The 27249-nt window shown below is 40.9% G+C and overlaps 1 protein-coding gene across 1 annotated transcript in view; it reads right to left on the bottom strand.

Moving 5' to 3' along the window:
• The window catches only part of F13A1 (coagulation factor XIII A chain), a 53172-nt gene extending 27918 nt beyond the window's left edge, over positions 1-25254 (bottom strand). The window contains exons 1-5 of the mRNA XM_088521725.1: positions 25209-25254; positions 23837-23985; positions 17563-17751; positions 6969-7220; positions 72-190 (exon numbers count right to left, since the gene is read on the bottom strand). Coding sequence (XP_088377851.1) covers positions 72-190; positions 6969-7220; positions 17563-17751; positions 23837-23984 — 708 coding nt within the window. The 5' untranslated portion in view covers position 23985; positions 25209-25254. The remainder of the gene's footprint in view (positions 1-71; positions 191-6968; positions 7221-17562; positions 17752-23836; positions 23986-25208) is intronic.
• Between the last annotated feature and the right edge of the window lie 1995 nt (positions 25255-27249).

Raw genomic sequence — 27249 nt, 5'->3', positions numbered from 1 at the left:
AACCACAGTCTGCTGTCAATTAAATTCACTTGCAGTCCTAGTGGGACCAGCCAGTGAAATTGCTAACTCACCTGACCATAACTCCAGCTTCTTAATTTTATATCGTTGACATGTCCATGGAAAATCACACCAACATCATTCAGGACATATTCTTCCCTCTCCCTCTCATCATCCAGAAATACAGCATCCTCTGCGTCAGTTTACCCAAAACATTAAAAACAGTTATTTAGTTTTGATACAGGACAGACAAAAAAAAAAACCCAAACATATAATGTAGTTACCTTTAATGAAAAGTAATGGAAATAAAGAGTTTTTTGATTCAATACAGTACAAATATAAAGAGCTAGTGACCCCAGTTAGAAATATAGTACATCGCTTAAAGACAGGCAAGATGCAAAAATGTTGACATGTCCTGCCTGTTTTCTCAGGATATGTAAAGCATGATTAAAATGTCACATCTTATCGAGGATTTTGTGATTACTATGTACTGCTGAATTAAAAGTTGGAACACTATGACGCAATTCTGCATCCGTACAAACAGATCAAAGAACAATTTCAAACCTATTAATGTTAATGGAAAACAACTCCAGTCAAGAGATTTAAAGAAAAATCTGTAGTGCATTAGAAACAGAATACAGTTTTTATAGAGTATTAACAGAAGGATTTGGTTGCTTTTTATATATGTAAATTATTGAATATACTGCCCATGTAGCTTGACTGGCCAACTACTATAAAGTGATATTTGACTGTCCATGTGAAAACTGGAGTAAATTTAAGAGATTAACAAAATATGCACAAGATTTGCCTTGTAGCAGTTAAGGGGCTCACATGTAAGTGAAGCAGATTGTGATTTTGTGACTCTGAAACAGCTGAAGATTTCTTTTCTGTATCAGTGTTAATACTCTGAGTCTAGGAGACAGAGCTCAAAGTGTAATAATTTGTGAACTAATTAATGTGGAGAAATCAGGCATGTGGTACCGCACAGCAAATTAAAAGGAAGCCATAATCAGTGATAGCATGATATAGGCAAGAACAAAACTACCATTCAACCATTACCATAGTGGATTTCTTCAGCACCTCACTACGAATCACTAGAGGGTCATTTCACTTTTAAACGTCTATTGATTTGCTCTGTTTTGTTGAAATGCAAATCAGATTTGTGCGTCCTTCTAAACCTCATCTTTAAAAAAGTTTCTTCGTGAATCCATTGTACTACAGTTCAGATGAAAATAGGGGTAAAATCTGCACACTCTTAAAAATCAATGGCTAAACTCACACTGATTTCAGCTGAGCTAGGGTTTTTCCAGTCTATAAATCTGACTGTGCAAGGAATTTTATTTTCTTTGAAGATATATTAATACTGATACATTTACATTTACCGTAGGGATAATGCATCAATATGTAACATATAACTTATGCACTGGACTACAAGGGGAAGATACAGAAGAACCAAGAGGCCTTCATGGCATTTAAGACCGGGACTTTCCCTTGTACTTTTGCCAGTGTTGCTGTGTGGCCTATATAGTTCTTTTCCCTCAGTGTGACTGATTTTGCTGACTGAATTGCTGACTCGGAAACCCCATTTTTTCTCCTCTCCTCCTTTTTTCTCCCAGTGCTCCTGAGACAGCCACATTCAACTTTATTTAATCCAGTTGCTAATGGGCTGCTACTTCAGCACTTTCCGGTTCTCTCTTTCTCTCTCTTCCCCTTAGGCCAGCAGCCAGGCAGGTATCACAGCAGAGCTGGGTTCTTGCAAGGAGATGAGTAGAGCAGGCAGGGAAAAACAACTGAAATTTTATTTTCCTGATATTTTGGAAAAGTTATTTTCTTTGTTTGCTTTCATCTCCAGAAAGTTTTATATGACTCGAGCTACCAGGAAAGTGATTAGGTAGGGATGCAGGACTACATCAGCATCAGAGCAAACGATACAAGACTACAAGACTAAAACAGCATCAGAGCAAATGTAGAAACAGAGGGGTTTAATTTATTTATTTTTTGCTATGGCACACAGTTTTGAGGCCCACTCTTGAATTCTGAGCTTCTAACAGCTGGGCCATAAAGAGGTTTATAAACCTGTTACTACCTATGACCTTGTCAACCTGCATCCTGTCTCCAAGTGGAGAATAACAGGTTTATCAGAGACTGCCAGGTGACAGAGAAAGACTGGTAAAACCCGAGAGTGAATCAAAAGGCTGCAGTGATTTATGCCAGCAAGGCATAATCTCATACTTAGGTAACAGTGTCATTCTGAGGTCTGAAGTTCCAGCTCTGGGCAAATTCTGCATAACATTATGCCAAAAAAGCTGCAGATTTTACAGATCATGTAGGTGCTGCTCGATAAGGATGGGTATGCATAATCCAATGATTGAGCAATTATAAATAATTATTCACTGAATTTTAGATTTTATTAAAACACATCTGTACAAATAGGTACAGAGAGCACATTCAAAGGAGGAGAACTTAAACCTCCTGTATGGTTATTCATTCTGCGCAGTAAGTGCACAGGCGTTCTTGACAGCTGTTGTTCTCTTTCAGACTTTGGAAATATCAATATTGATCTAGCTGATATTAATTGAGATGCTTATGTTATTTCAGGATTGCATGATCTTTGGTAAATCGGATGAAAATTGATTAAGTTCTCCGTCAATTATTTTTAAATATTTGTGTTTTTTGATAATATAGAAAGGGCCTCCATGTTTCACAGAGAAGCCACCTGCTTTGATTTTTGACAGCTTTCACTGTTTAGAAGAAAACACCAGGCATTTGTGACTGCATGCTGTATGTAGTACAACTCCTAATTATTTTGTGCAAGTAGGGACTCACATGTGACAAACAGAATTCCTTGGAAATATGCTGGGTCTGTTTGTTCTTTTCCTCTAGCAATTTAAGATTTTTTTACTTACTTTTTTATCCTGGGAGATTACTAAGACACTATCAATGCTACAAAGAAGCAAATTAGCCTCTATGCTTCTCTGTTTAGAGATGGGTTAAGTTGAAAATGCACTTCATGGAAGACAGTACTGTCGGTAAGGAAACACATTGCATATTGGCTCCTTGTAAAACAAGTAAGAAGTGTAGAGAAGTCCTTTCCCTCTGGGGAAGTGAGCAGGGGACAGGAAGTCTCCCCTCTCACCCAGATTTTTCTCCAGTATGGGGGGGAACCCCCTTCCCCAGCACAGCCAGTAGCCAGAGCTAGAAATGTTTCCGTGTGTACACAGTGACCACTGAGCATGGCACCACCAGGGCATGAGAAGGTGAAGATGTCAGGCTTATCCAACATACCCAGACTCTTCCTCTGGGCTCCCATGGGTGCTGAGGAGTCCCAGCAGCATGGCTGGGCTACACTGGAGCAAGAGAGCTGCCAGCACTCTTGCTGAGAGGGCGCAGTGTTGTGGCAAGCGTGGAGCTGCAACAGTTAAGTACAGATATTTACAAAATCTATTTCACTCATCATCAAGCTCAATATGCTTCTCTGCCTCCATTTGTGCTTATCTACATTAACATAGCAAATGAAGCTCTGTGTGAGTATTACCAGTATGAAATCTACGACATAGGAGATCAAACTTAAGCTTTTGCTGCAAATGCCAGAAAATGTTACAAGGGCATAAGTGGATTCCTGAAATTTCATAAGAGGAGGCCAAGGTCAACTCCATGCTAATAATCATCAAACTATATTAGGACATTTCAAGGACATAAGCTAAAGAAATGTGCAGCTGGGCCTACAAAGCAGGATATTTAATAGCTTAAATACAATGCACTTCACATAAGGCTTTGGTGAATGAAATGCATGCTTTCTCAGCCCACGGAGTCCTAACTTACTGATAAAACATGCATCTCCATGTGCAATAAATGTGCAAAGCCATAAAAGCAATACAAAATCTTCTCCTGATAGAGCCAGTACACTCTCACGCAGAAAGCTACTGGAGCCTAGCACTTTTTTTGGAAAAAACTTGAAATATCCAGATCAAAGGAGACATCCTCTGCTTTAATGCAGTCTGACATCACTAAAAGTTCAGTTAAATTTCAAGAGCTTATCCTCAACCGTGTGCTGTTTGTATCTTTCAGAACTGAAGAGGGCTTTGCATGCCCAAAAGCACATCTGTTTTTCTGCATTATATCAGGTAACTGAAGAAGGGATGTTTACAGGTTTTATCTTGCATATTAATGAATGCAAATTTCACCTGAATATCTGAAATCTAAATCCACTAGCATACAGAATTCTGCTGTACCCAAATGGGAGATGTATATCTCTTTGCAGGACCAGGTCCTACAGCTGGATCTGTAAAGTTTTGCTGGTGCTGCACCTTGATTGTAGCTAAGGGAGTTAAGTCATATTAAAAAAAAATCCAGTGATTTTAGAAGCAAGCTACCAAATCTAGTCAGTTTAGCCTGACTGGTAAATTATGCAGACTTTTGTGAAAAAGCAGAAAAAAAGCATACATGGCTGGGAAAATATGTCAAAACAGAACTACAGTATGAAAAGGAGTATTAAGAAAGGGCATAAATGCCTCTGTCTTAAAGAAAAGCTCATACAGACACACTGATGTTTTTCTAAAATGATGAGTCGAAAAGCTGCGGAAGACACTGACAGTGCCAGTGCTCTGTTCACTGTTATAACAATCCCCATTCATTCCTGCCATCAGTCTTCTTTCTCTTTAATGAGACATTTCAGTCAGCCTTTTCTGCTTTGCTATTAACCCAGCAAACAAGTCCAGGAGATTTTCAAACTATTGCTTTTTGTGCACTTTAACTGTCTGAATTTTTATACTCTTTCACCATTTCACTGAACAACCTTTTCTAGCCAGAGGATAAAGTATGGAAAACGTTGCCCTTGGCTTTCTAACACAGAAGGGAAAGGCAGATACAGGAAATAATTAGTCCGAACTACCTAGGAGTAAAAGTAGGGGCACGAAGTAATCCAAGTATGTCCTGGGATGTACTGAAAATGAAAATTGTGGTAGCTGACAAGCAACAGGATAGAAAATTATTGAGACACACCTGAACATATAGCTGGACACAAACCCAGGATCATCTAGGGGTCATCCCCTAGGCCTTGGAGCCACACAAGGAATCTTTGCTTCCCATAGACTCTTTTGCTTTCTTGTTGCAAACGAGGGAGAGCATATGAGAGCAAGGTACTCACGTGCCATGAGCAGTTTGTGTCAACAAACAGTATTGGTGAGGAAGGAGGCAGGAAAAAGATACTGATGTTGCCTTTCCCACCTTCTGGCTAAACTCTCGAATCAGCCCGTTCAGGCGCAGTCACACCGTGGTGAAACAGCCAGCCCTTCTACAACCACCACATCTTTACTCTGGATTATGGTTGCATGCCGCCCTTGTTGGTTGTATGTCAGTTATGAGGCAACTGGGGCTTACGTCAGAGGATGCCTCTGCATAGTCACCATGTTGGCTAACAAGTTGGCTGTTGAGACATCGAGGACTAAAACCAAAGGATGCAATAACATGAAGTACAGAATTGCACATACCTATCTGGAGCTGTGACAGGCTGAAGCCTTTATAAACCTTAAGCAGTTTTGCCTGCTCAACAGTAGGTTCTATGCACTCACTTTCCTGTGGCCATGACACCTCTCTTCCTATCTCACACCATTCCCTTCTCCTAGAGCAAACTCTTAGCTTACTTTTCTAAGGTAGTTTCCAAACTATCTCATAAAGCTGTAGGGACCTGTACCCAGCCATTCCCTTCTGTTCGCACTTAGCTAACTCTGCTTTACTCAGCATTAACATATATCTTCCTAAATAATGCATAAGCTAATCATTGCTTATATTCCCTTGGACCAGGGGCAAGTAATGAACTCAACACAAATCATTCTAGGTACTGACAGGAGTATAGCAGAATAATGGACTCTATTAATAATGCTAAACCTACTGATCACATGGTAAAATGGCCCTTGTTTGGTATGGGATTGTTTTATGCAAATATTCTGGGGGGAAAACAACAACAACAACAACAACACTGTGGCTCCCACAAAGGAAGCGTGGCAGATATTAATGTTAGTTGGTGACATAAATATAGAGCAGTGTATATGTCAGACTTGGAGTCTTACAAGTATGAGAGACTGAGACATAGCTCTACAGTCTGTATCAGAAGGCTGCTTAACTAAACCTCATAATTCATCCTTGTCCTTTTAAGCTACATGTTGATTTCAGAACACATCTCTGTCAACATAGACCTGATGATTATATCTGGAATCCAGGAAAATTAAAAACTTTCCTTTTTTTTTTTATCCAATAGATTATAAAAATGCACATTTGCAAAACATTCTGTTCCTTGCAGAGAATGGGATAGCTGGTAATTAGTCAGCCCTACAGGGAAAGTCTCACAGAGAGGCAAGGCACCACGACTCATGCAGCACTAGATTGACTGTATCCAACCTGTGTAGGAACAGCAACTTCCATTGAGTTCCTGCAGGCATTTAGGCTGCAGCTGTTTGATCCTAAAGTGTGGTGATCAATGATGTAACTCAATAGAAAATTTTTCAATACGGGACAATGCCACATGCTGCCCCACATTAAATCCCAGAGAAAAAAAAAACATGCCTGCATTGATTTGTCACTTTAACTAAGGCACACACAGGCAGGCAAAAGGCTCAAACTGGTGCTTATTAAAGTCAGAGCAAGGCTTTGGGGTATATTTACTATGAGAAATGGAGCAGTGCCACACTGCCTAACCAGCAACCACAAGCCTGGACTTACTTACAAAATCACAGAGCGTAACTAGAGCAAAGGCATAGGCCTGCAGAATGCAGCCCCACTCATAGGGCTATTCCCAGGCTTATAGAAGTTGCCTCCTGTTAAATGTAGGTAGATATAACTGTATTGTTTCCAGAAACAAACTGGCTCAATTTGAACCACATCAGTACCAAGATCCCCTTCCTGCACTACCCCACACCTCCCAAAACCCAGTAAGCCTTTCAACAGAACATGAGAACCTCTGACTTGCTACTTACGCTGGCACCAGGGATTGAAGAGTATGTAAGTATCATTTTCTGCGTTTCTGCGTGTTCGGAAGATGCCGAAGGGAGATAAGATAGCAATATACAGGCGAAACTTTCCAATAATGCAGGTGGCAGCGGCCATGACGGACAGGCGAACGGAGTTGTTCTCCTTGTGGATAATCTTGGCTCCCCACTCACCAGGTTTCAGCTCATCACCCACTCTGACTGGGATGTAAGTACCTTTGTTTTGCTGTGGATAGCGGCCTGGAAAGAGAAAGGGATAATTCCATTAACAAATTCACCTTGTTTTAACCATCTCTTCATTTCCTGGCAGACCTCTGTTCCTTTGTCTGTTTTTCCTCTGAGGTGGCCAGTTCTAGCGGGCAGAGACCAGCTGTCTTTGAGTTTCACATAGTGCCTGGTTACTTGACAATATTGCCACAAAAATGCACATAATACCTCTCAGGGGGCAGCCTGTGCAGACATCTCACACCCACCTTGCTCCAGCAAGCTTTAAAGTTTAGGCACTGCCAGGAGTGCAGTCATGGCAGTGCAAGTGTGGGCTGCCCCAGCTTTCCTTGGCTCAGCTCTGTTCATCCATCAACCCTCACTCCAGCTTTTCCCTTACCGTTGTGCAGAGATACACTTACTGCTGGTAAGTGTGGCCATGAGCCCCTTCCCAAGTTCATACTGATCTGCTACACTCGTTATCATGTAAGCATCCGCATGGGCACAGACATTGGCTGAGAGCTTTGGGTCTCTCTAACAGAGGAGAGTGAAGTTCTTGTCACTGTACTATTGAGTTGACAAGCAGAGAACAACCTCTCCTTCGCACTAGTCTACACAGATGGGTCTGAGAAAATACAAGCCAGTCTGCCAGCAGGTACCCAAAACTTAGTTCTTCCCAAGCACCTCATGGACTAGATAGGTGGAGTATAAATGAGTGCATCTGGTCTAGATAGCCAAACTCTTTGAAAGCAATGGATCATAAAGTACTACTCATCTACAAAATACCACACTATCTTTCAGCAACACTCTATAAAAGCTTACTTTTCTCTGCCAACTGTAAAAAGCATCTAAATGGATAGGCTACATGTAAACATGTACACTGCCAGGATTTATAGCTAGGTGAGAACTATTCCATCCTTTCAGCCTGAGGTAGAGCCAAATTCTATCTGGAACCCAAGCAGTAGTGCAGACAAAATATACCCTTGTGAGAAGGCTGAGTTCCTCACATGATTCTCAAATCTATTCTTCATTTCATATTTTAGTCTGAAAGTCAGACTCTTTCATCCACAGACAGGGATATTAAAACCACAGAGGCAGACACAGAGACAGACTTCTGTATTTTTCATTTCTGCTATTTAAGAATTTCAAAATTAAATGTACAAGGTCATTGATTTTCCTGGTTGCCTATTTTTATACAGCTGATACAGAGATAATCCCAGATTTGAGTATTGCTACATTTTGGGAAAGGACAATTCCAGTTTTGAATCTGAAGGCTGTAAGGTGCTATGACCTATGTGTTTCCATGAAATCCAGGACTACTGGATTTCAACCAGCAGATTATTCAGTGCACATAAATAGTCCTTTTTGCTAAGAAGGCCAGGGATGTTGTAACTCATGATACCAATTCAGATTAGTGAGGCATGCAATAGCAGGAAGAGGCCTACAAAAGAGAAAAAATGACTAGAATGAGAAAGCAAAATCAATAGAAAACACTGGAAGATAAAGCACTGGACACTTCCAAAATAAGCCATCAAAGGAAAGACACGCTAGAGAGAAGAGCCTATATAGGTAACACACACACGAGTCCTGTGTCTGCTAACAATTGGGATCTGAGTGCTGAACATAGTCTTGTACTTTGTAGTGGAATTGGTTATGACCCAGCTTGCCTCTACAGCTGGTATTTTGCTTCTAGTTTTGATATATTTTTTTCTTTTATTTTTTTTTTCAAAGTTCACAGAAACAAAGCAGTAGAACAAGCCAAGTAATTGAACCAACACCCTTAAAAATTATTGACAAATGCTACCTTTTAAAATACCCTTCTTAGCTCTCTCAAAAAGGGGTGAGGGAGGGAAAGATTAATATTTTAATGTGGTTATGAGTTGACTTTATCATCGTCACTGGAAGCTACACATCACTGTGGGAGTCCATTGATTGGAGATGGTAGGAACTGTGCTCTGGAGGGGGCCTGCACAAGCACACAAAGCCATGCAAACAGATAGACATAAAATGATAACAAGGAGTCTTCAGAATGACTCCCCATTAAATCTGCCTATAGAAACCAAATATTGTCTCAAAGAGACCATTGGATCTTTGTAAGACATCTTTAATAAAACACCTTCACCTGCACCTCACAGCTGTTTCAGCAAATAATCACACCTGTGCTACTCTTGCCTTTCTGAGGCCTCATCATGTAAAATCTTACTTGCCTTTACAAACTATGAAGGTTCCTCTTGCATTCAAGGCTACAGGACACCCTAATCTATCTGTCATATGACAAGGAAGTGCCTGTAGCTGTCACTGAGGAGTATGCAAGGTTCTTTTGGCCCAGAGCTCTTGCAGGTCCCACAGATGTCTGCATGCAAAAAAGGGAGATAACAGCACCACCTGGCCTACCCAGCAGATAAAGATGTGCCAGTGTGGGAAGCATGCTGCAAGGATCTCTATCCAAAACAGGAGGCTTGACAGGTCTACAAACTTGACCATGACAGTAGCTCACAGGACAGCCTTTAGTGATGGGATGTTACCCAAAACATTTTCACTATGCGGGGCTGAGTGCTACTCCTCAGCTCTGAATAAGGAAGCTAAATGGACAGACGACTCTGGGATATTGCCCCACTTCAGACTCAGAAGGGATGTCAGGGAAGGGATATGATAGAAGTCAAGATAATTTGCAGATGATCTGAATAAATAAAGGAGCCAATGGTGTTGGCGCCGAAGAGGTGAGGAAGGTTCTGGTTGGTCTGCTGGTCTTGCACTAACAGACCTATAAATCCTGAACCCAAAGAGAAGAGACCAAGGAAAATGACAGAGACCTCAAGAGAACAGTGATTTCTATCATTTTGTTTGAAGAGAGGAGAGGTTTCCCAGTCTTCTGAAATGAAAGCAAATATGCAAATGAAAGAGCAAGGAAATAGTTACTTCTGACAGAAACTTGTAGAGCTCCTTTGTAACCACACATCTAGACACCTGACAGCACCAGCCACACTAGTCTCATATACACACATTGGTTGTCTTGATACTAGAGCACTAGAAAACAGAGTAACTCTGGCATTACATACTAATGTTACTGGCAAAAAAAAATCCCTATGTAGGTTCAGCACTATGTTTATTGAAATTGTAGGATAGTCCTTTCAAGATGGCTTGGCCATTTGCCATATTAATTTAATTTACACTTTGAGCACATATTTCTGGCTGCAGTAGGGCCAACTTTGGCTCACAGTTGGGATCTCTAATGCCCTTTCTCAGAAGGGATTATATGGAGTGTTGACTGATTTTCTGAGGAAAAAGATTCAATATTATCTAAAAACTCATTACCAAAATCTGTGTCTGGCAGAGCACTCTCTGCAGGCTCTCTGGTGCAGGCAGGAGGGTGTGTTTGGGTGCATTCAAAGACTACGAGTCATGTAGTGAAAGCAAACTCTTTTTATGCTGATAAGCTGGCATCATCAGCTGGCATCATCAGACCCTTGGACTGATTTGTGCCAGCAGTTGGAAGCCTGAACCACATTCTGCAGCCAGCTCTATGCATTTGCCTCATTTCTCGAGGCTCAAGTGTGTTTTGGGTGTAGGAGGTCTTGGCCCTCCATCTTGGGTAAGACTAGATATGAGTGTGTTTTGCAAGAAATGTCTTTGTGGAAGACAAAGCTGTTGTGTGATATCATGCTGCTGGGATTTTCCTATTCAACTCCTCCAAGTACAGCTACTCCTTCCAAGTTACTAATAGGAGACCAGGCCTTGTGCAAATGACATTCTTCCTCTTCCCCTACTACTTCCCCTGAAGATGACTATCTTCAAGCTGATGTCTCAGTTTAGTTTATTTTTTCCTTTGTTTCTTAGCAGACATGTGCATTGTTATATGTGTGTGTGTGTGTATTAAATATTATTCAGCCATTGCTGAATGAGTTGCTTTACTGTGCTACCACAGGCAGTAGAGGTTTGAGTGTTTTGGGGTTGGTCATACATAAATCAGTTTACTTTTCCCTTTTGTTTGGAAAAAGGGGAAATTTGCTAGAAAAGAGATAGGAGATGTTCTTCAGAGAACACTTCCTTCCTGATGGAATTAGGAGACTTCAGAAGAGAGGGATATCAATAAACCTATTTCTCAATACTCCCTTTAGTAAACTTTATTAGAATATAATTTTAAGGAGTCTAGTCTTGTCTGGTTCCCTTTGGGACAGGAATGACATACAGCTAGGTTAATCATTTTCCTGTTGGGTTCATTTTTTATTTTTTTTTACGTAGATAGATAGACTCTTTCACACACCGGGTAAAGAATTCATTTCCAGTCCAGCCCTAGAAACATAATAGTTGTGACAAGTTGATAAATAAGTTGAAGGTGGAGGCCACAGTACAGTAGATGTATAGCAGAGGTAAGCCTTATTGTAGCAAACAGCCTGGGGATGCGTGTTAGTATACTAGCACTGGGACTATGCCTTATTAATGACTATGAACAATGTCAGCAAACATTTGCAATGGAAGGGAAGGAAACTGTAATAAAATCCAAAAAAATCAAAGCAAAAGAGAAAGAAAATTTTCTGTAAAAAATAGTTGTGTCTTTAAGCCACTGCTTTAATTTCATAACTAGTTTTCTCATACCCTCAAATTTCTTTGCCTTCAGAAGTGCTGCATTCAAACATGGAAATGTAGGAAACCCAAATATCTTCAAATGATTTTTGCTCATGGCTCCAGGTAGGAATCCTTAACATCTGATCACACTGTCCCAAGAGTGAATGTTACTAGTACTTTGCAGTTGTAATACACACATTGGTATCTTACATTCTAGTTATTAAAAACATTAAAAGATGCAACTAGATTTTAATTGCCAGTTGATGCTGCTACAGAAATGAAAAAGGAGAGCAGACTAAAGATTCCTTTACATAAAATACCAAATTCATGGAACATCTTAGAACATTCCCCTCTCAGCTTTTCTAGGTTCTGTCTGGGTATTCCAGAGGGGCAGAAAAATAAACTACTGTTCAGGAAGTGAAGAATTTTGTTGTTTTTGCTAACAATTGGTATATACCTTTCTCTGACTGTGATTAGCTTTCAAGGAATGTGTTCTGCTGCTAGTAAATATTCTTTCTTCCCTCAAACGAGATCTTCTTTAGCAAATGGAAGCACTATGGGATTGTGCATGGCCTCCATGATCAGACCATCATATGTTTCTGTATCTTTGCTCAGTTTCTGTGGTATATTGTTAAACTGAGAAATACTGACTTCATAGACTCTCAGGTTACATACACAGATCACCAACAGGCCTTGCCCTCTGCAGCACAGTTAGTTGCTCATCGTATAATGCTAGGAAGGCTACTAAGAAATCAAGATGCCATCAGCAACTTTCTCCAAGGTGTAGAATTTGCCTCAACACCCCATCTAGGGTACTTGGGGAAAACCTCACATTCCTGCCACTCCATTATCTAGCTACCTATCCCCAGTGTTGCTGAGGAGTGAAGGTGACAGCAGGGGTAGCAATACTTCCCCAAAAGCAGATTTACTATCTCACACAAGGAGCAACACTCCAACCAGCCCTGGAATGACTCAAAGGCCCAACACTACCTTTAAAAGAAGGAATTAGGGACTCCTAATTCCCAGCTAAAATCAGAAGGGCCATTTCAGTAAAGCTAAAGAAACGGTGGTCTGATTCAGGTCTTCCCAGAATCGGTGGTGCTCTTTGTGCCATCCTACAGTGCCCACGGAGTCCTCTTAATAAGCCATACGGGACCAGGTCCAACACTCCTCTACTCCTACTTGCTTTCATATGTTTTCATATGTGTAATTTCATAGCTATTCCTCTAGACCAGTTCTGGGAAGATCACAAAAAAAAAAAAAAAAAAAACAGCAATAAGTTTCTGCTCTCATCTCAGGCCAAAAGCCTATGATTTATAGAGCCCTGAGGAGTATATATGGGTGGGTACGTGGGTGTGCATGCATGCATACATGTGAAAAGGTGATAGTAGCCTAAAGCATGGGGATTTACGATTATTACAAAAGTATGCCAATGAATACAAGGTTTGTAATAATATTTAGAGCTAAACTAATATAAATGGATTTATGAGGCCATTTAAGGAAAGTATCAATAAACAACAATTTATGAGGGTGCATGAAAATATATCATTAAAGTAAGGATGCACCATATAAACTCATCAATTGCTGTAGGATTTACTGCCTTGTACAGGATACTACAGTTGAAAACATGATGGAAGGCTACATAAGCCCAACTAATCATACATCCCCTTTTCTAGAGAAAATCCTACTAGCACAGTATTGATGGAGAAAACCTGGTGGAATTCATTCCAACTGGCTGTCAGGTGAGAGAATCACACTGGAAGTTTCCCACAGAGCCCTAAGCTGTAGAAAGTGAAAAGCCACACAAAATATCTCTTTTACCGAGAGGCCCAAGGAAATCTTGCCCCATATTGACCTGTGGTGGTCAAGAGCGATCAGGACAGCTGTAGGATTCACTGATTCATCCAGGGTCCCAGGAGCTCCCATAAGAGTGCAGTTGTTCAACTATTGGCTAGCCTTGGGGAACCAGATATAAGAACATCATTTACACTTCTCTAGTAGCTTTTTTATATAATTCCCAGGGCAATATAAATAAGAGTGCCCTAAGAGGTGATGGTCACCTTTGCTATCACTAAACCCAAGAAGTATGTTGTGAGAGAGGAAATATGTGGTAATGGCACATCTCCCATGCCAAAGGCACTGAGGCAGGACTTCAGCACAAAAACTGGAGTAATATCCCATTATTCCTTATGACTGGAAATTTTACCATGTGGACTTTTGATACATTCATTGTTTTTCAAACCTCAGCAAACAAGAGCAGCCCTAATTAATGAAATATTATATGAAATAATTATTATAATTTACATGCTAGTATTTCAAACAGTTTCATTGAGGATTAATTCACAGAAGAGTATGTTAAAGCAAAAAGGACTTTTAGTAACAAGGCACTTTCTCAGGACAATATCTGTAAAAGTGAATTTCAAGATAATTAAACAATTGTTTCATGAATTCTACTGCATGTGAAAGGTATTTAAATGGACTATAGTTTAAAAAAACATGTTAACACAACATATTTCATGAGTGTCTGAGACCAAATTTCACATGACACATTGGTCACAAGAAGCATTTTTCCTAGGTACCCTTGATTCATTATCAGTAAGATGGATTAAGCAGTCTCTATTTGCTTCATCAATCATCTTTTAATGATGCAAAAGAAGAAAAATAAGAGCAAAAAAATAAAAAAAAAAAAGAACTAAAACTAAGTTCTTGTGAATAAGGAAAATAGAATAGCTCTGAACACACACAGGATCAAGTCATTACCATTGCCACATTTTCAGGAGCAGAATTTGTCTTTAATGAGTAAAAAACCTGTGATGGATTAATGTCAATGCTGGGAAATTTCCAGTGCTGGTAGCTAATAATTTCATATTCTGCTGCTGTTTAAATAGCCTTTACTATAGTCATGACCCTCCAAAAAAAATATGTTGATCTTCTTAACTCAGTTCTTAACTCAGCTGAACTACCAACCGTGCCTGACATAAGATTCATCTCTTACGAGAAAAACACCATGAAGCCTCCAGAAGTTTTACCCCAAAAGATTCTACATCTCATGTACAGCCCAGTCAGGGGGTAATCTTCGGATATTTTCAAAACTTGTCCCCAGAACTAGGACCTGAGCAACCTGAGCTACTTGGATCTACTTTGAGCAAAGTGTTGGGCAATGGACCTCTGGATGTCTATCCAACCTAAATTATTCTATGATTCTATTACAGTGTTTAAAATCCACTGCTCTAGGGCTGAGAGAGCTCTTTGGAAAAGTCATTTTACCTGCAAATATTTCTCAATGCCCATCACCTTAAACACTCCAATCCAGCACTTTCTGAGGAGGCACTCTTTATTTCAGGGCAAAAAAAATATTCTCTCATGCTGTGAGACAAGCTATATCTGGTGTAGTGCTGTTATCCAAGCCATTCCTTTAAGTATTACATCTATACGCTGTAAGAGTAGATGCATCTCCATGGCCTTTAGTGATCTTAAAGATCCTCCTAAAAGCCTGGTATATGGGAGAGAGTGGAGGAAGGTAAACCCCTCCAGGAGAGTAATCACCCCATTTTAACAGAGCAGGACTACCCTGACCTCTGGAGCTGCCTGCCTCCTTCCACTGCTTACAGAAGCAGTCCAGACAACAGCTTTTACACTGCACTCTGATTTTTAGGCAACTGGCATTACAGGAAACTGAATGCCCACTCTTCAGGCATAAACACAGAAAATATTGAATGCAACTTGGCCACTTTCCTCTGAAACCTTCAGCACTTGAGTCTGTTCCTAAGTATGACAGAGAAACCTCCTTCTGCCCTTCAGGGCTTTAAACACTGGATTTACCACTAAAAAGAGAAATAACAAGATCATCTCTGAATGATTTCATCACAGCTCCCTAAAAGATTTCCTTCTCTTTTGTGGACTGGTTTTGTTTTGCTTTTTGTTGCTGTCCTCTGAGAACAGACGTAGTGCTTTTGCCACAGAAACATTTGTGCAGCACTGCGTACTAAGCAAGTCTTAGAAGAGGAGCCTGAACATCTTGGATCCCAATTCAATCTCTGTGAGCTAAATTCCTTGCAGGAAGGTGACAGTGGTGCTCATAGAAGCAGACCTTCAAAAAGCCAGAGAGAGCAACAGTGCTGTGTATGTAGCACTTTCCATCAGTTAATTCCCAAGAACTGCACATATGTTTTCAGCGTTCATGTTCCCATTTCACAGAAAAGACAGTAACAGTGAAGAACAGGGAGGGGAAGAGAAGTCTACCATAGTCTCTAGGCTGACTACAAAATCATCAGTCAGAACTGAGTTTGTTGCAAAGTCTCCCCAGGCTCAGGCTGAGTTTAACCTCATTTCTACTGTGGCTAAGGATGAAGGGTTTTTTATTTATTCCTAGGGATTCAAAGAAGTGGACATGAGATGTGTTAGGAAAGAGCAACAAGAGAATAAATGTATAGGTAGTCTAAGTAGACTGTACAATGTCAAAAGAAGTGTTAAATTTCTTTTTCCCATACAGAGTATCTGATGAAAACAAACATCACACAATGCAATTAAAAACAAACGTTCTATTTTCCACTTCTTGCTACAGCTGTTTGTTTTAAACATATAAAGATTAAGGGAAGAGGAATTTAATTAAATCCCCAAAGAACTAATGATATCTATGCATATTAAATTTTTAAAGGCACTTGTGCCTATTCAGCCAATCATTCATGGGACTGTCATAACATGCCTCCCAACCTTAATTTAAATTAGAAAGAAGAGACCTGTGAAAAAAATGTCCAGACAGTAACCTTTTCACTGCACATATGTTTAAGAGATAAACGTCCATTTAGCGTTAAAAGGCAACAAATCTAATAAATGGCCACATCATCATAATTCAACAGTGGAAAAAAAATCAATGTTACAAATTTTGGTACTGCGTCTCTCAAGAAGGTAAATTAAAACATCAATTCAAGCCTATTCTAAAGAGCTTATAACAGGAACATTTATATCTTAACACAGAGACTCTGAGATCACTCCAGATAAAACTAAGACTTTCCTGGAAATGTGGTATGTGCAGCAGCGTTTGCTGGGGCTGCCTTTGAAGCCCAACAGAAAGCAACAGGCTTTTATGGGAGATTTTGCCTTTCTCTTTTCCCCTTCTCTAGCAAAGTCATGTCCTTCTCTATATCTGTACCTATACCTTCAATAACAGGTACATTAGGATGTGGGTCTCTGATGAAGATTTCTCAGCGACATGGAAAATGCTTTCTTGTCCTCTCTGCAAGAATTTAGCGAATTCTCTGATATTACCCTAAGTACATTTCTAGTCCAAAGCTACAATCGCTGAATCTTTTTTCTTGTTACCAGGTTGGTTTTAAATGCAGGCTGTAAAGTTGCAAGGGCTTGTATTCTTGCACTTGGTGTGATTTTTCTTGCAGTGTATACAAAGTTTTGTTTTCCCAATTCATACACAGTTACCCTGTCTCAGACAAGAGTCCTCTTCCCTGCATCTCCTAAACACTAATAATTAGGTGTCTCCCATTCCACCTACTTTTCATATTGTCATTCAGCATTAACAGAGATAATTTTGCTAGCCCAACAAAGTAGAGCTTCTTGCTAAATAGAAAGTTTCAATACTACTCCTCCATATCTCACAAGTAACTGTTGATTCTCTTGAATAAGGATTCAGACAGTGTTTAGAAAAGTACTGCTTTGACTATGTTTAGGCATGTTTTTATGGATTATCAATCATAACAGGAAAAGATGCAGCCACTAAGTACTAATGTTTTCCTGTCTATGGCAGACTCTTAAACTTTACTTTGCTGATGCAACAGAGCCTTGGTCAGGCACTTACCTATCAAATACTCCAGCCAGAATTGGTCAATGCCTGGCTTGTAGGGTTGGTTGAAATCAATCTGGATTTGGAAAGGCTGTCCTCGACGCACTATCAGCTTAGGGCTGTAATACTTGTCGGTATGGTGCTCTTGCTTGTTAATCTCATAGGGTTCCTTAAACAGATGGATATCCACGACGTGCAGGTATTCTATGGAGGCACACAAACAGAAGGGGAAAGAGTTAATATATTTGAATGTCTGTATTGATATACCAGTCATTAGAGGCCCACTTGTCCCCCTCCCCAGCACTGCCTCATCAAGAAAAGTACCATTTTCAAGAAAAGCACCATTTTGGACCTTTTGGATTAGGAGATCCAGGATCTTATACTTTCCTGGCTAGACAGGGATTAATGGACTTTAAATGCTCTGTTCCCCTGCCCTTGTATCAGAACCTAACAGGCATGTAGTGAAAGATATAAGCAATTGCCAAAGGGGCAGGGACCCACAGCTAAAAAGCTGAATATTCCCTAGAAGAGCCGTACTCTTGTCTCTCCTTTGTCATCAGTTTTCTACAAGTCTGGGCCTTGCTGTCACAAGTCTGTCAATAAAATCAGTGGATGTTTGACAGCTGTAGATTCATGTCTCCCTTCCTGCAGTTCTCTATTTGTAAAATGCAAATTCACAGGGGTTTTGTGTTGCTAAATACATTAACTTTTTAAAAGCACAGCTACTATCAAATGCTAAAAAGGCTGTGAGTCAATTAATGATCTTGCACTCAGCTGAGAGCATGGATTGTTTGTATTAAATAAGACTTTGGTCTATTGTGTGTGTGTCTATATACAGCTTCGCAGCACACCTCCACTTCTATTAGCCTCTTTCAAAAATACTAAATATAACATTACAATGTAAGTACAGTATACAATTATACCCAAACAGCAGTAAATATCCATAACCTGCAGGGATAAAGTACATGCCTCCCACCCTTCAAATGTAGGCTACATAAAGGGTTATAGTCTACCACTACTAGACATTAGTCTGATTTGTTAATGATCAGTGTGGGGTGGCATCATGAAAAAACAAAAGGTACTTGCAGTCATCACTAGCTGAATGACTGTACTATGCAGGAAATCTTCACGATAGGAGTCTTTTCTAACATATATTCCTTCCATGTGCACATTTAAGTAGTAGCCACTGCCTTCAGAGTGAAACTAACACCTAGCAGCCATATGAAAATAAACTGGATGTTAATCTCATACATACTTAGGCAGATAATCATCAAAACTGCCTGTAGAGCCATTACTGCTCACCATGACGAGAGAGATAGGAAGAGTAAAGCTTGATTTGCTTGCATTTCCAAGTGCTGACAGTTAAAAACCAGATAATTTCTGTATTTTATACCAAAGATTACAAAGCCAAACTCATGCCTGGAAAAAAAGAGGTACATGTTTAAGGCAGCTGGTGGAGCTCTGCGCACTCATGACGGTGGTTCTTAGGTGGACATCAGCATATCTAGGGCTAAACACAACCCATTCCACATAACTTCATGTAACAGCTTTATATAGAGCTTTCTGGGAAGGCAGGAAGACATTGAATAGAATCAGGCTCTGGACAAGTAGCAGACCCACTCCATAGCTGTCAGAAAGCCTCGGGGCTGTATCAGTGTACAGACTAGCCCTCTCCTTTTGCAGAGAAGTGTGCAAGACATCAGTGGAGTTGTGTGGGCAGCAACCACTTGAGCACCAAAATGGCCCTTCTCCTGCCTTAGCCAAGGTAGCCAGCACTGGACTTGGACAACAGCTAGTGGAGAGGCAGCAGGAGGAGGTTCTTGCATGTTGTCACTATCTGCTGCACATCACTGTCCTGCCAGAAACAAACTAAAAGAAATTACTTTTGGTATGGTAGGTGTAAGCCCTATAGAACCGAACAGAAAAACAGCAGCTTCCTGACAAACCTAATCTACAGAGAGGTAGATTTAATCCCCATTCTAATCCTACAGTAGGCTTAAAGTCCTGGGACAATGTTAGTGTTATTCTCTGCTCAATTCTCTTGGCTTCTGGAGTAACTTCTGTAGATCCCCACTGGCTTTAGTGCTGGCTGAAGTTAGGGAGATGGCTGTTGTGTGAAATATTAAATACATTTTGCTCAGGATTCACGTTCACATCTCTGCATGAGGTGGGGCACTCACAGTAATGCTAACAAGGCTCATAATTAAATGATGTGAGGCAGCAGTTTCCTGGAGAACTGTAAAGTGTGTGTGTGTAGGGGGTCTTCTGTTATCTCCCCTGCCCCTTCTTAAAACACTCCAACTAAGAGCTGCATATCTTGGGACTCTCTAAGAGGTGAAACAATCGGCAAGTTAGGCATAGCTTCTCTGGCCTTCCAAGGGGGTATAAAAATTCAGTTGAGCATTTGTTGCCTTTTCATCGTGTGTTTTGAAAACACAGAAAATAGTCACCTAGTTCTTTGTTTCTAAGTAAGCCCACTCAAGAAATGGTCAAAGCTGAGCCACCCCAGCATGTCAGTTCTGCATTTGTTTCATTTTATGTCATGGTTTTACAAAGCTCATACATAGCTGCAGGAAAAGAAGTCTCACTTTCACTATTCATTTTAAAATGAACTGCTCAGAGGTCACCAGACAAAGATGACTTGTGAATGAGCCTGTGCTAATTACAGTAATGGAAATTATGGAGGGCAAAACATGAGCAGGATAGGTGAAGGCTCTAACTTCATCACTGGGGTGTGCTTGAAGGGAAGGCTCAAAGCACTGCACATGATTTTGCCTCCCTGTGTCTCAGAGGGACAGTTAGCCATTGAGGGCTGCCTCTGAAGTCTAGTTCACCTGATGATTTGCTCGAGTCTGGCCTTCTATGTAGTGCAAGCATCTTTCCTGCATGAGAAGCAATACTCTTAAGCTTTCTTAAAGCTTTTATAATTTAAAATTTTAATGAAAACAAGTTTGACATGTTTTGTCATTTAAAAGGATAGCTTTCAAACATCAGCCTTTCTTGGAGGACCAGAGAAAAGGAGCTGTGGGTTACAAACCAAACAGTGGGAGTTTCCAAAGGAGGAGCCCATTGCTGGGTTGGCAGGAGAAGCATGATTCCCTGGTGAGGACTTTGCAAAGGAGTGGGGAATTTGCGGGGCCATGTGACCACAAGGCTGAGAGTCACACCCTGAGCAGTGGTAGGTGTCAAAGCCACCCAGAAAATGTTCTGAGGAGGGGAGAACACAGAGCAGGCATAATCACAGAGACACAGGCTTCTTCTTAAAGCAGCACTCAGCTACACATTTTCCTTACTAAACTCTCCCTCCCTCAAATGAGCAGAGCTCAGGTAGCAAGCAGGGGAAGCGGCAAGCAGCCCCTGAGCAGGGGCTTGGGAAGCAGACAGCCCAGCAGCCCTCAGCAAGTCAGTCTGGGTGTGATTCAGCTGAGGAGAAGTGGGTGTCAGCAGAGAGCTAGTGAAACATGCAGTTTACCTCATCCTAGAGTAATAGCTAAAATAGGTCAAATGAATCACACCCTAAAAATGCCTGTTTCTCTCTGTTGGCTGTCAAGGGAAAGGAGAGTGACTAGCTCAGCTGTAGACACCTACACTGTACAGATCAAGGGCAGGATTCAGCCCAAGACTAAATTCTTTAAATTTAGGTATCTAAATGATGTGTGTCTGATATGTAACCTCTTATTATAGCCAGTGAGATCGAGTGATGCAGTCAGTGGGGTTGACAGACATGTACAGATTACCTCAAACAGACATCCACTGCAGGCAGCCACCGTGTGCCCTCACCTCCACTCGCGGACAGGGTCTGTGTTGGCTACAATCTGACGCAAGTGACACTTAGGTGCTTATAGCAGGTGTCGGATTCCTAGCCCAGAGGCTAGCAAACACCTCATCTTAAAAGCAGAACTGAAAGCATTCGATTGCTTTTATTTTATTTTTTTTCAGGTTGCTGGGAAAATGAAATCTGGGAGCCATAGCAAAAGACTTAGGCAAGTGAGAAGTGTGGAGGTGTGCAGAAGGGGAAGGAGAGCAGCACAAGCAGTCCTCTGCAAGAGTGTGCTTCACTGTGCTACAGCCCTGCCATCCCTTGCTGCTCCTGCTCTACCCGCAGACTCTCGCTTCATCTCCAAGCACAACACTGCATTTGCTATGGGCAGGCTCAGCTCCCAAACTTAAGTCCCAATCTGAGTTGTATTTAGAAAGCATCAAGCTAGAAATCTTTATCTGTTTTGGCAGATGGCTTAAAATTCTAAACCAAAACTGTGCCCAGGGACCTCACTTAATGTCAGATGATGTCGCAGTCTTAGACTGCAGCTGATGTGCACTGAAATGGGTAGGCTGCTGTAGTTCCCTTCCCTTCCCTTCCCCTCCCTTCCCTTCCTCTTTTCTTCCATTTCCCTTCCATTTCTTGTCCACTCTCCTTCTCTTCCCTTCTCTTTCTCTTCTGCTTCCCTTCCCAACTCTTTCCCCACTCCATGTCACTCTTCACATGTTTTTGCCACAAGTACTTCATAGCTGAACTAGACAGCAGGGTTGATTCAGCTGTATAATAAGGGTCTGGCTGCTGCGCAAAAAAGTGTATTTCAGCCATATCAGTCACATTGCCAGGTTTATCCTATGGCCACACAAACACTTGCACTGCACCAGGACTGTTTTTCTGACTAGCAGTATCATCTTAAGCAAATGTGAAGCTCCTGCCTTAACTTGCTTGACCTGACATTCCTAAGTTTCCTTAGGATTTCCAAAAGAAAACTCCTATCCATCAGCAGCATACTTCATACTGGTATGAAGCATACTTACTGGTATGAAGCACTCTAAAAAAGCAGTAGCCCACATCCTTACCCATCTTCATCTTCTATGAGCAGACTGGATTTGAAATGCTATCTAGGAAAACTGCTACTACATTATATTCAACAATTTAAGCAAACACACTTGCCCCAAAGCTACAGAGTTGTTTGAAAGAATACAGATGAAGTTTCTAGAGCCTTAACATGCCAGTAAGCTTGCTAAGACATTTTTTAAATAAATGTTTTTTAAAGAGAAGAGTGTGCATTAAAATGGCATGTAGTTCAGGTTTGGAGATTAGGATTACAGAAATAATGGTCACTTAAATTCTCTTTGCCTATTTGTCAATGTGTAATACTCAGTAATTCATGCTTGTCCACATTTATTAAGCTCTCATTGAACCTGGGATAAAAAGTCCCTTATGAGTGTTAAGTACTATTACATCTGGCTGTTTTGAGTTGCCACATTCAACAAGTCTGCTAATAATTTCAAATAGACTAAAAATTATTTTGTTGGTGACTCATTCAAGATCATATCCTGATTTCTTTTAATCCAACTCTTAAATCTATTATTTTCAGGGTCACTCCAAAGAGCTGATAATGAGGTTGTGGACTGATTTGCCCTCTCCCTTACATGATACCGCTTTGTTTCCCCTGCCAAATGATTGAAGCACTTTTCACTAAAGAATGATGAAAAACATGAACATTCATCTTGGTTTCTCAGACATTTTTCCGAGTGAGCTGCTCATCTAGCAACAGTTTTCCCTACCAGCCCCATCTGCAGTAGCTTTGCAGTAAGTTTAGGATGCACGTGGCAGAAGAGATGTTAAGAGTCTTCTCTTCATTTCACCCTAGTTGCAGATATTCCTGAGCCATGCTGACGTAGCATCAAACCCTATAAATTCAATCTTTTATTCTGCTATTTTCCAGGAGCATTTTTAAATCACATAAGTGTCCTGATCTGCTTAACCACAAGCTACATGGATGTTTACAGCTGTACTAGAAAAGGGGACGATACCGAGCTGGGAAGAAGTGTCCAGTGGCAGGACCATCTCTCCTCATGGCAGTGACAGGTTATGACAACTTTGACTGCTTATGAAACTATATCCCTCTTTCTATGTTCTCTCACCCCAGATATTCAATGACCAACACTACCAACTATACAAAGCAGAGCCTTTATCCAACCTGGCCCTGAAACAGTCACCTTCATTTTAAAACACTTGATGAATTCATCCTAAAGTGACTCTGTGACTGTAATAAAATTGAGAAAACCTGCTCTTACATTTTAACTACTCCCAAAGTTCAAGCTGAGAACTGGTCACTCAACTTCCCTACCCTTCACTTCCTCCACTCATAATCTGAGGTTATATCTCTACTAACACAGGTGTTTTTGTTATTGTTATTATTATTATTTAATAAGCCAGAAATGTTCTGGTTTTAACTCATACATCTAGACAGAGATGAACACAGAAGATGTAAACATACACTTATATCTTAATTGTACACTATACCTTTTGGATTAAACCCTCTAGGTGTGAAACCAAAAACCTCCATTTCAGGGACCTCATTTTCTTCAGCATTGGAGTTGTTTGATGGAAGGGCTCTTCTCCCATTCAGGAGGGGTTTCTTCTGTTTTTTGGTGCTTGCTGTTTCAGACATCCTGTGTTAAAAATGTTGCAATGCCATGAAAAAAAATAATGCAAAGAAAAAGAGAACATGAGCCAGCATGGTACATGTAAAATGAGAGAAACAAAAAACAGTGTGAGGTGCCAGTGAGCTACACATTTTTAGACTCACATAAATAAAAACTGAGAGGCACAAAACATCAGTCTAATGATGGAGTACAGCTCCCCAAGGCTTGGAAGGCATTTTGTGTTTGTCAAAACACATGAATAAGAGAAGAAGGGCAGAGGGGAGGGAAGGAAAAGGAAGCTTAACACATATAAATATTTGTCTGGGAGAAGCAGGGCATTCAAAACATTTGAGAGTTTCTATAGGCTAGCATAAAATGTGGAAATTTATTCACTCCCCTACCCTTCAAATCAGTATTATGGTCTCCTAAATAGTGAATGATATCCCCAGAAATTGCATCACACATTATCTCCACCAATAAAAATGACATTCTATGTTATACTGTAGTCATCCCAAATACTACAGCCTATGACAGTTTGTGGATGATTACTGGAATATTATATTTTTGGGACTATGCTTACATATACCCAATATGTAAAGAGCTATCCCAACACACAGACAATCTGCCTGGGAGAAGGAGACCAAGACAGAAAGTGATAAAGACAGAGAGAGGAAGAGAGGGAAGGAAGGAGGGGGAGAAAGAGAGAAAGAGAGAAAGAGAGAAAGAGAGAAAGAGAGAAAGAGAGAAAGAAAGAAAGAAAGAAAGAAAGAAAGAAAGAAAGAAAGAAAGAAAGAAAGAAAGAAAGAAAGAAAGAAAGAAAGAAAGAAAGAAAGAAAGAAAGAAAGAAAGAAAGAAAGAAAGAAAAGGAAGGAAGGAAGGAAGGAAGGAAGGAGAGGAAAGAAAAGAAAAGAAAAGAAAAGAAAAGAAAAGAAAAGAAAAGAAAAGAAAAGAAAAGAAAAGAAAAGGGAAAAGAAAAAACAAAAAGAAAAAGAGAAAAGAACTTATCTACTACCTCTGAGGGAAATCTCAGATGTAGACAGCTCAGAGACTTCTCTTTGAGGTAGTCAAAAACTAGTTTCACATCTCTCTAGTGTAATCATATAGCAATCAAAGAGCCATGCCATCCTTCTAAGAAAATTAATGGCTGAAAATACAGCTTCTTCCCAAAGCTGCCCAAAACAGCAAGAAAAAAGTAGCAATTATTTAATAGCAGTAAGTGCTTAAAGGAAGTTTTCTATTAGGAAGGGTACCTTCTTTTCAGGTAGTCTTTTTTTTTTCTTCTTCTCCTCTCAGATTTTCTTAACAACAACACAATCCTGGAAAAAGTTGGGGGCTTTTAAGCAACCTCGGAATATACCCTCCTCCCTCCTGTTGTAATAGGGAAGTGCTGAGAGGGTTGCCAAACACTCCCCACACCACCTCAGAGGATCTGCCACCACTGCTGTCACATCTTGTGTGACATTCGCTTACTCGCTTCCTCTCAGTGCCTCTCTTACCCCCATCCTAGTGACCAGGAATGTTTCAGAGCACTTGGATTAAGGAGGCAGCTTGGGTACAGAAGTTTTAGTTCTCAGTGACACTGAGTAGTGCTGCTCATGACCTGAGGATATATAGACTAGGTGACGAAAGAAGAATGTCTGAGGCCACCACCCAAGAAATAGTTCTTCATGTTGCCAGTCTTTAATGGTGTCTTTATATCAGGGTCCCTGCAATGCAATTTTACCCGGGCAGACACAGTGGATATTCCTCTGCCACATATGTATCTCTGTCCTCTATTCCTCTGTACAGTACCCCTTGGCAGTCCTTTCAGAGGACTGTGGGGCACACAGCTCATTGATGGTCCAACCAAAAGGACCTTTTCCTTGCTTAAACTCTATGCAATTAAACTATGTTGAGGGTAAATGATTTTCAGCTCTTACTTATGGTAAAACGTGAATAACCTAACAACCAGTGTTTGGGCCATAATTCAATGTGTGGTGTTTCCAGTCATTCTCTAGGCTTGCAGTCCCAACAACTGTGTCTTTACAGCCTGTCCCTGTCCTTCTCTGCAGCCTGTGCTCTCTCTCTGGGTGTACTCTCTAGCAGTTTTGGGCTGTGTGTCGGATCTCTGCCCAAGGGCAGCAAGGCCCTTGATCAAATACTAGGGAGAGGATGGGTGATCAAACACTAGGGAGAGGATGGGCTGCATCATTGCATCCAGAATTCCTCAGGTATGGAAAAGTCTTCCTGACCTATTTAGGGATGACAGAGGTTGAGTCTTAAGGGACTTACCCTAAATAGGCAGGTGACTTGTATCAGGAGCAGTGTAGCCAGCAGGACCAGGGAAGTGATAGTCCCCCTGTACTCAGCATTGGTGAGGCTGCACCTTGAATACTGTGTTCAGTTTTGGGTCCCTCACTACAAAAAGGACATTGAGGTGCTGGAGCATGTCGAAAGAAGGACATTTAAGTTGGTGAAGGGGCTGGAGCACAGGCCTCACGAGGAGCAGCGGAGGGAGATGGGATTATTTAGTCTGGAGAAGAGGAGGCTCAGGGGAGACCTTACTGTTCTCTAGAATGTCCTGAAAGGAGGTTGTAGTGATGTAGGAGTCAGTCGGTCTCTTCTCCAAAATAACTATTGAAAATAGGACAAGAGGAAATGGCCTCAAGTTGCCAGGAGAGATTCAGGTTAAACATTAGAGAGAATTTCTACAAGGAAAGAGTAGTCAAGCATTGGAACAGGCTGCCCAGGGAAGCGGAGGAGTCTTCATCCCTGACAGTGTTCAAGCAACGTGTAGATAAGGCACTTCTGGACCTGGTTTTGCAGGTATGGTGTTGAAGGGCTTCAATGATCTTAAAGGTTTTTTCCAACCATTATGATTCTATTTGTTATTGCCTTGTGTCTTTCAGACAGATGTAGCCTCAGAAAAGGCCATGGGGAAGTAGTGTGGGGAGATCCAGAACCTGGAGCTCCTTCCTCCCTTTTGCCTCATACCAACCTGCATGGTGGGGTCATAGATTGCGTACAGTGCCAGTGATTTGGTGAAAATTCTGCACAGGCCTGTTTTGCAGTGCCACAAGTGGCCTTGGGATGAGTAACACACCTGAAGTCCTCTGCTCTGAAGGGATGGCAGTGTAGATGTAGTCCCTCAACTTAAGGTCTGCTGGGCAGTCTGTTGGAAGGATGTAAGAGAGTAGTGTTGACATAGTACTGTAGACCTGAGGACCTTCCCTTCTCTTACTCACCTTCAAAATAATGTCAGAAAGTGACTTGCTTAGTGTCATATCTCCTCCCTCTGCCATACCAACTTTA

Source organism: Tinamus guttatus, unplaced genomic scaffold (genome assembly GCF_059628265.1).
Source record: "Tinamus guttatus ecotype Peru unplaced genomic scaffold, ASM5962826v1 Tinamus_guttatus_pri_ptg000131l, whole genome shotgun sequence".
NCBI classification, from domain to species: Eukaryota; Metazoa; Chordata; class Aves; order Tinamiformes; family Tinamidae; genus Tinamus; species Tinamus guttatus.
Note: the sequence above shows the minus strand (reverse complement) of the source record. Positions and strands in the feature narration are given on the sequence as shown.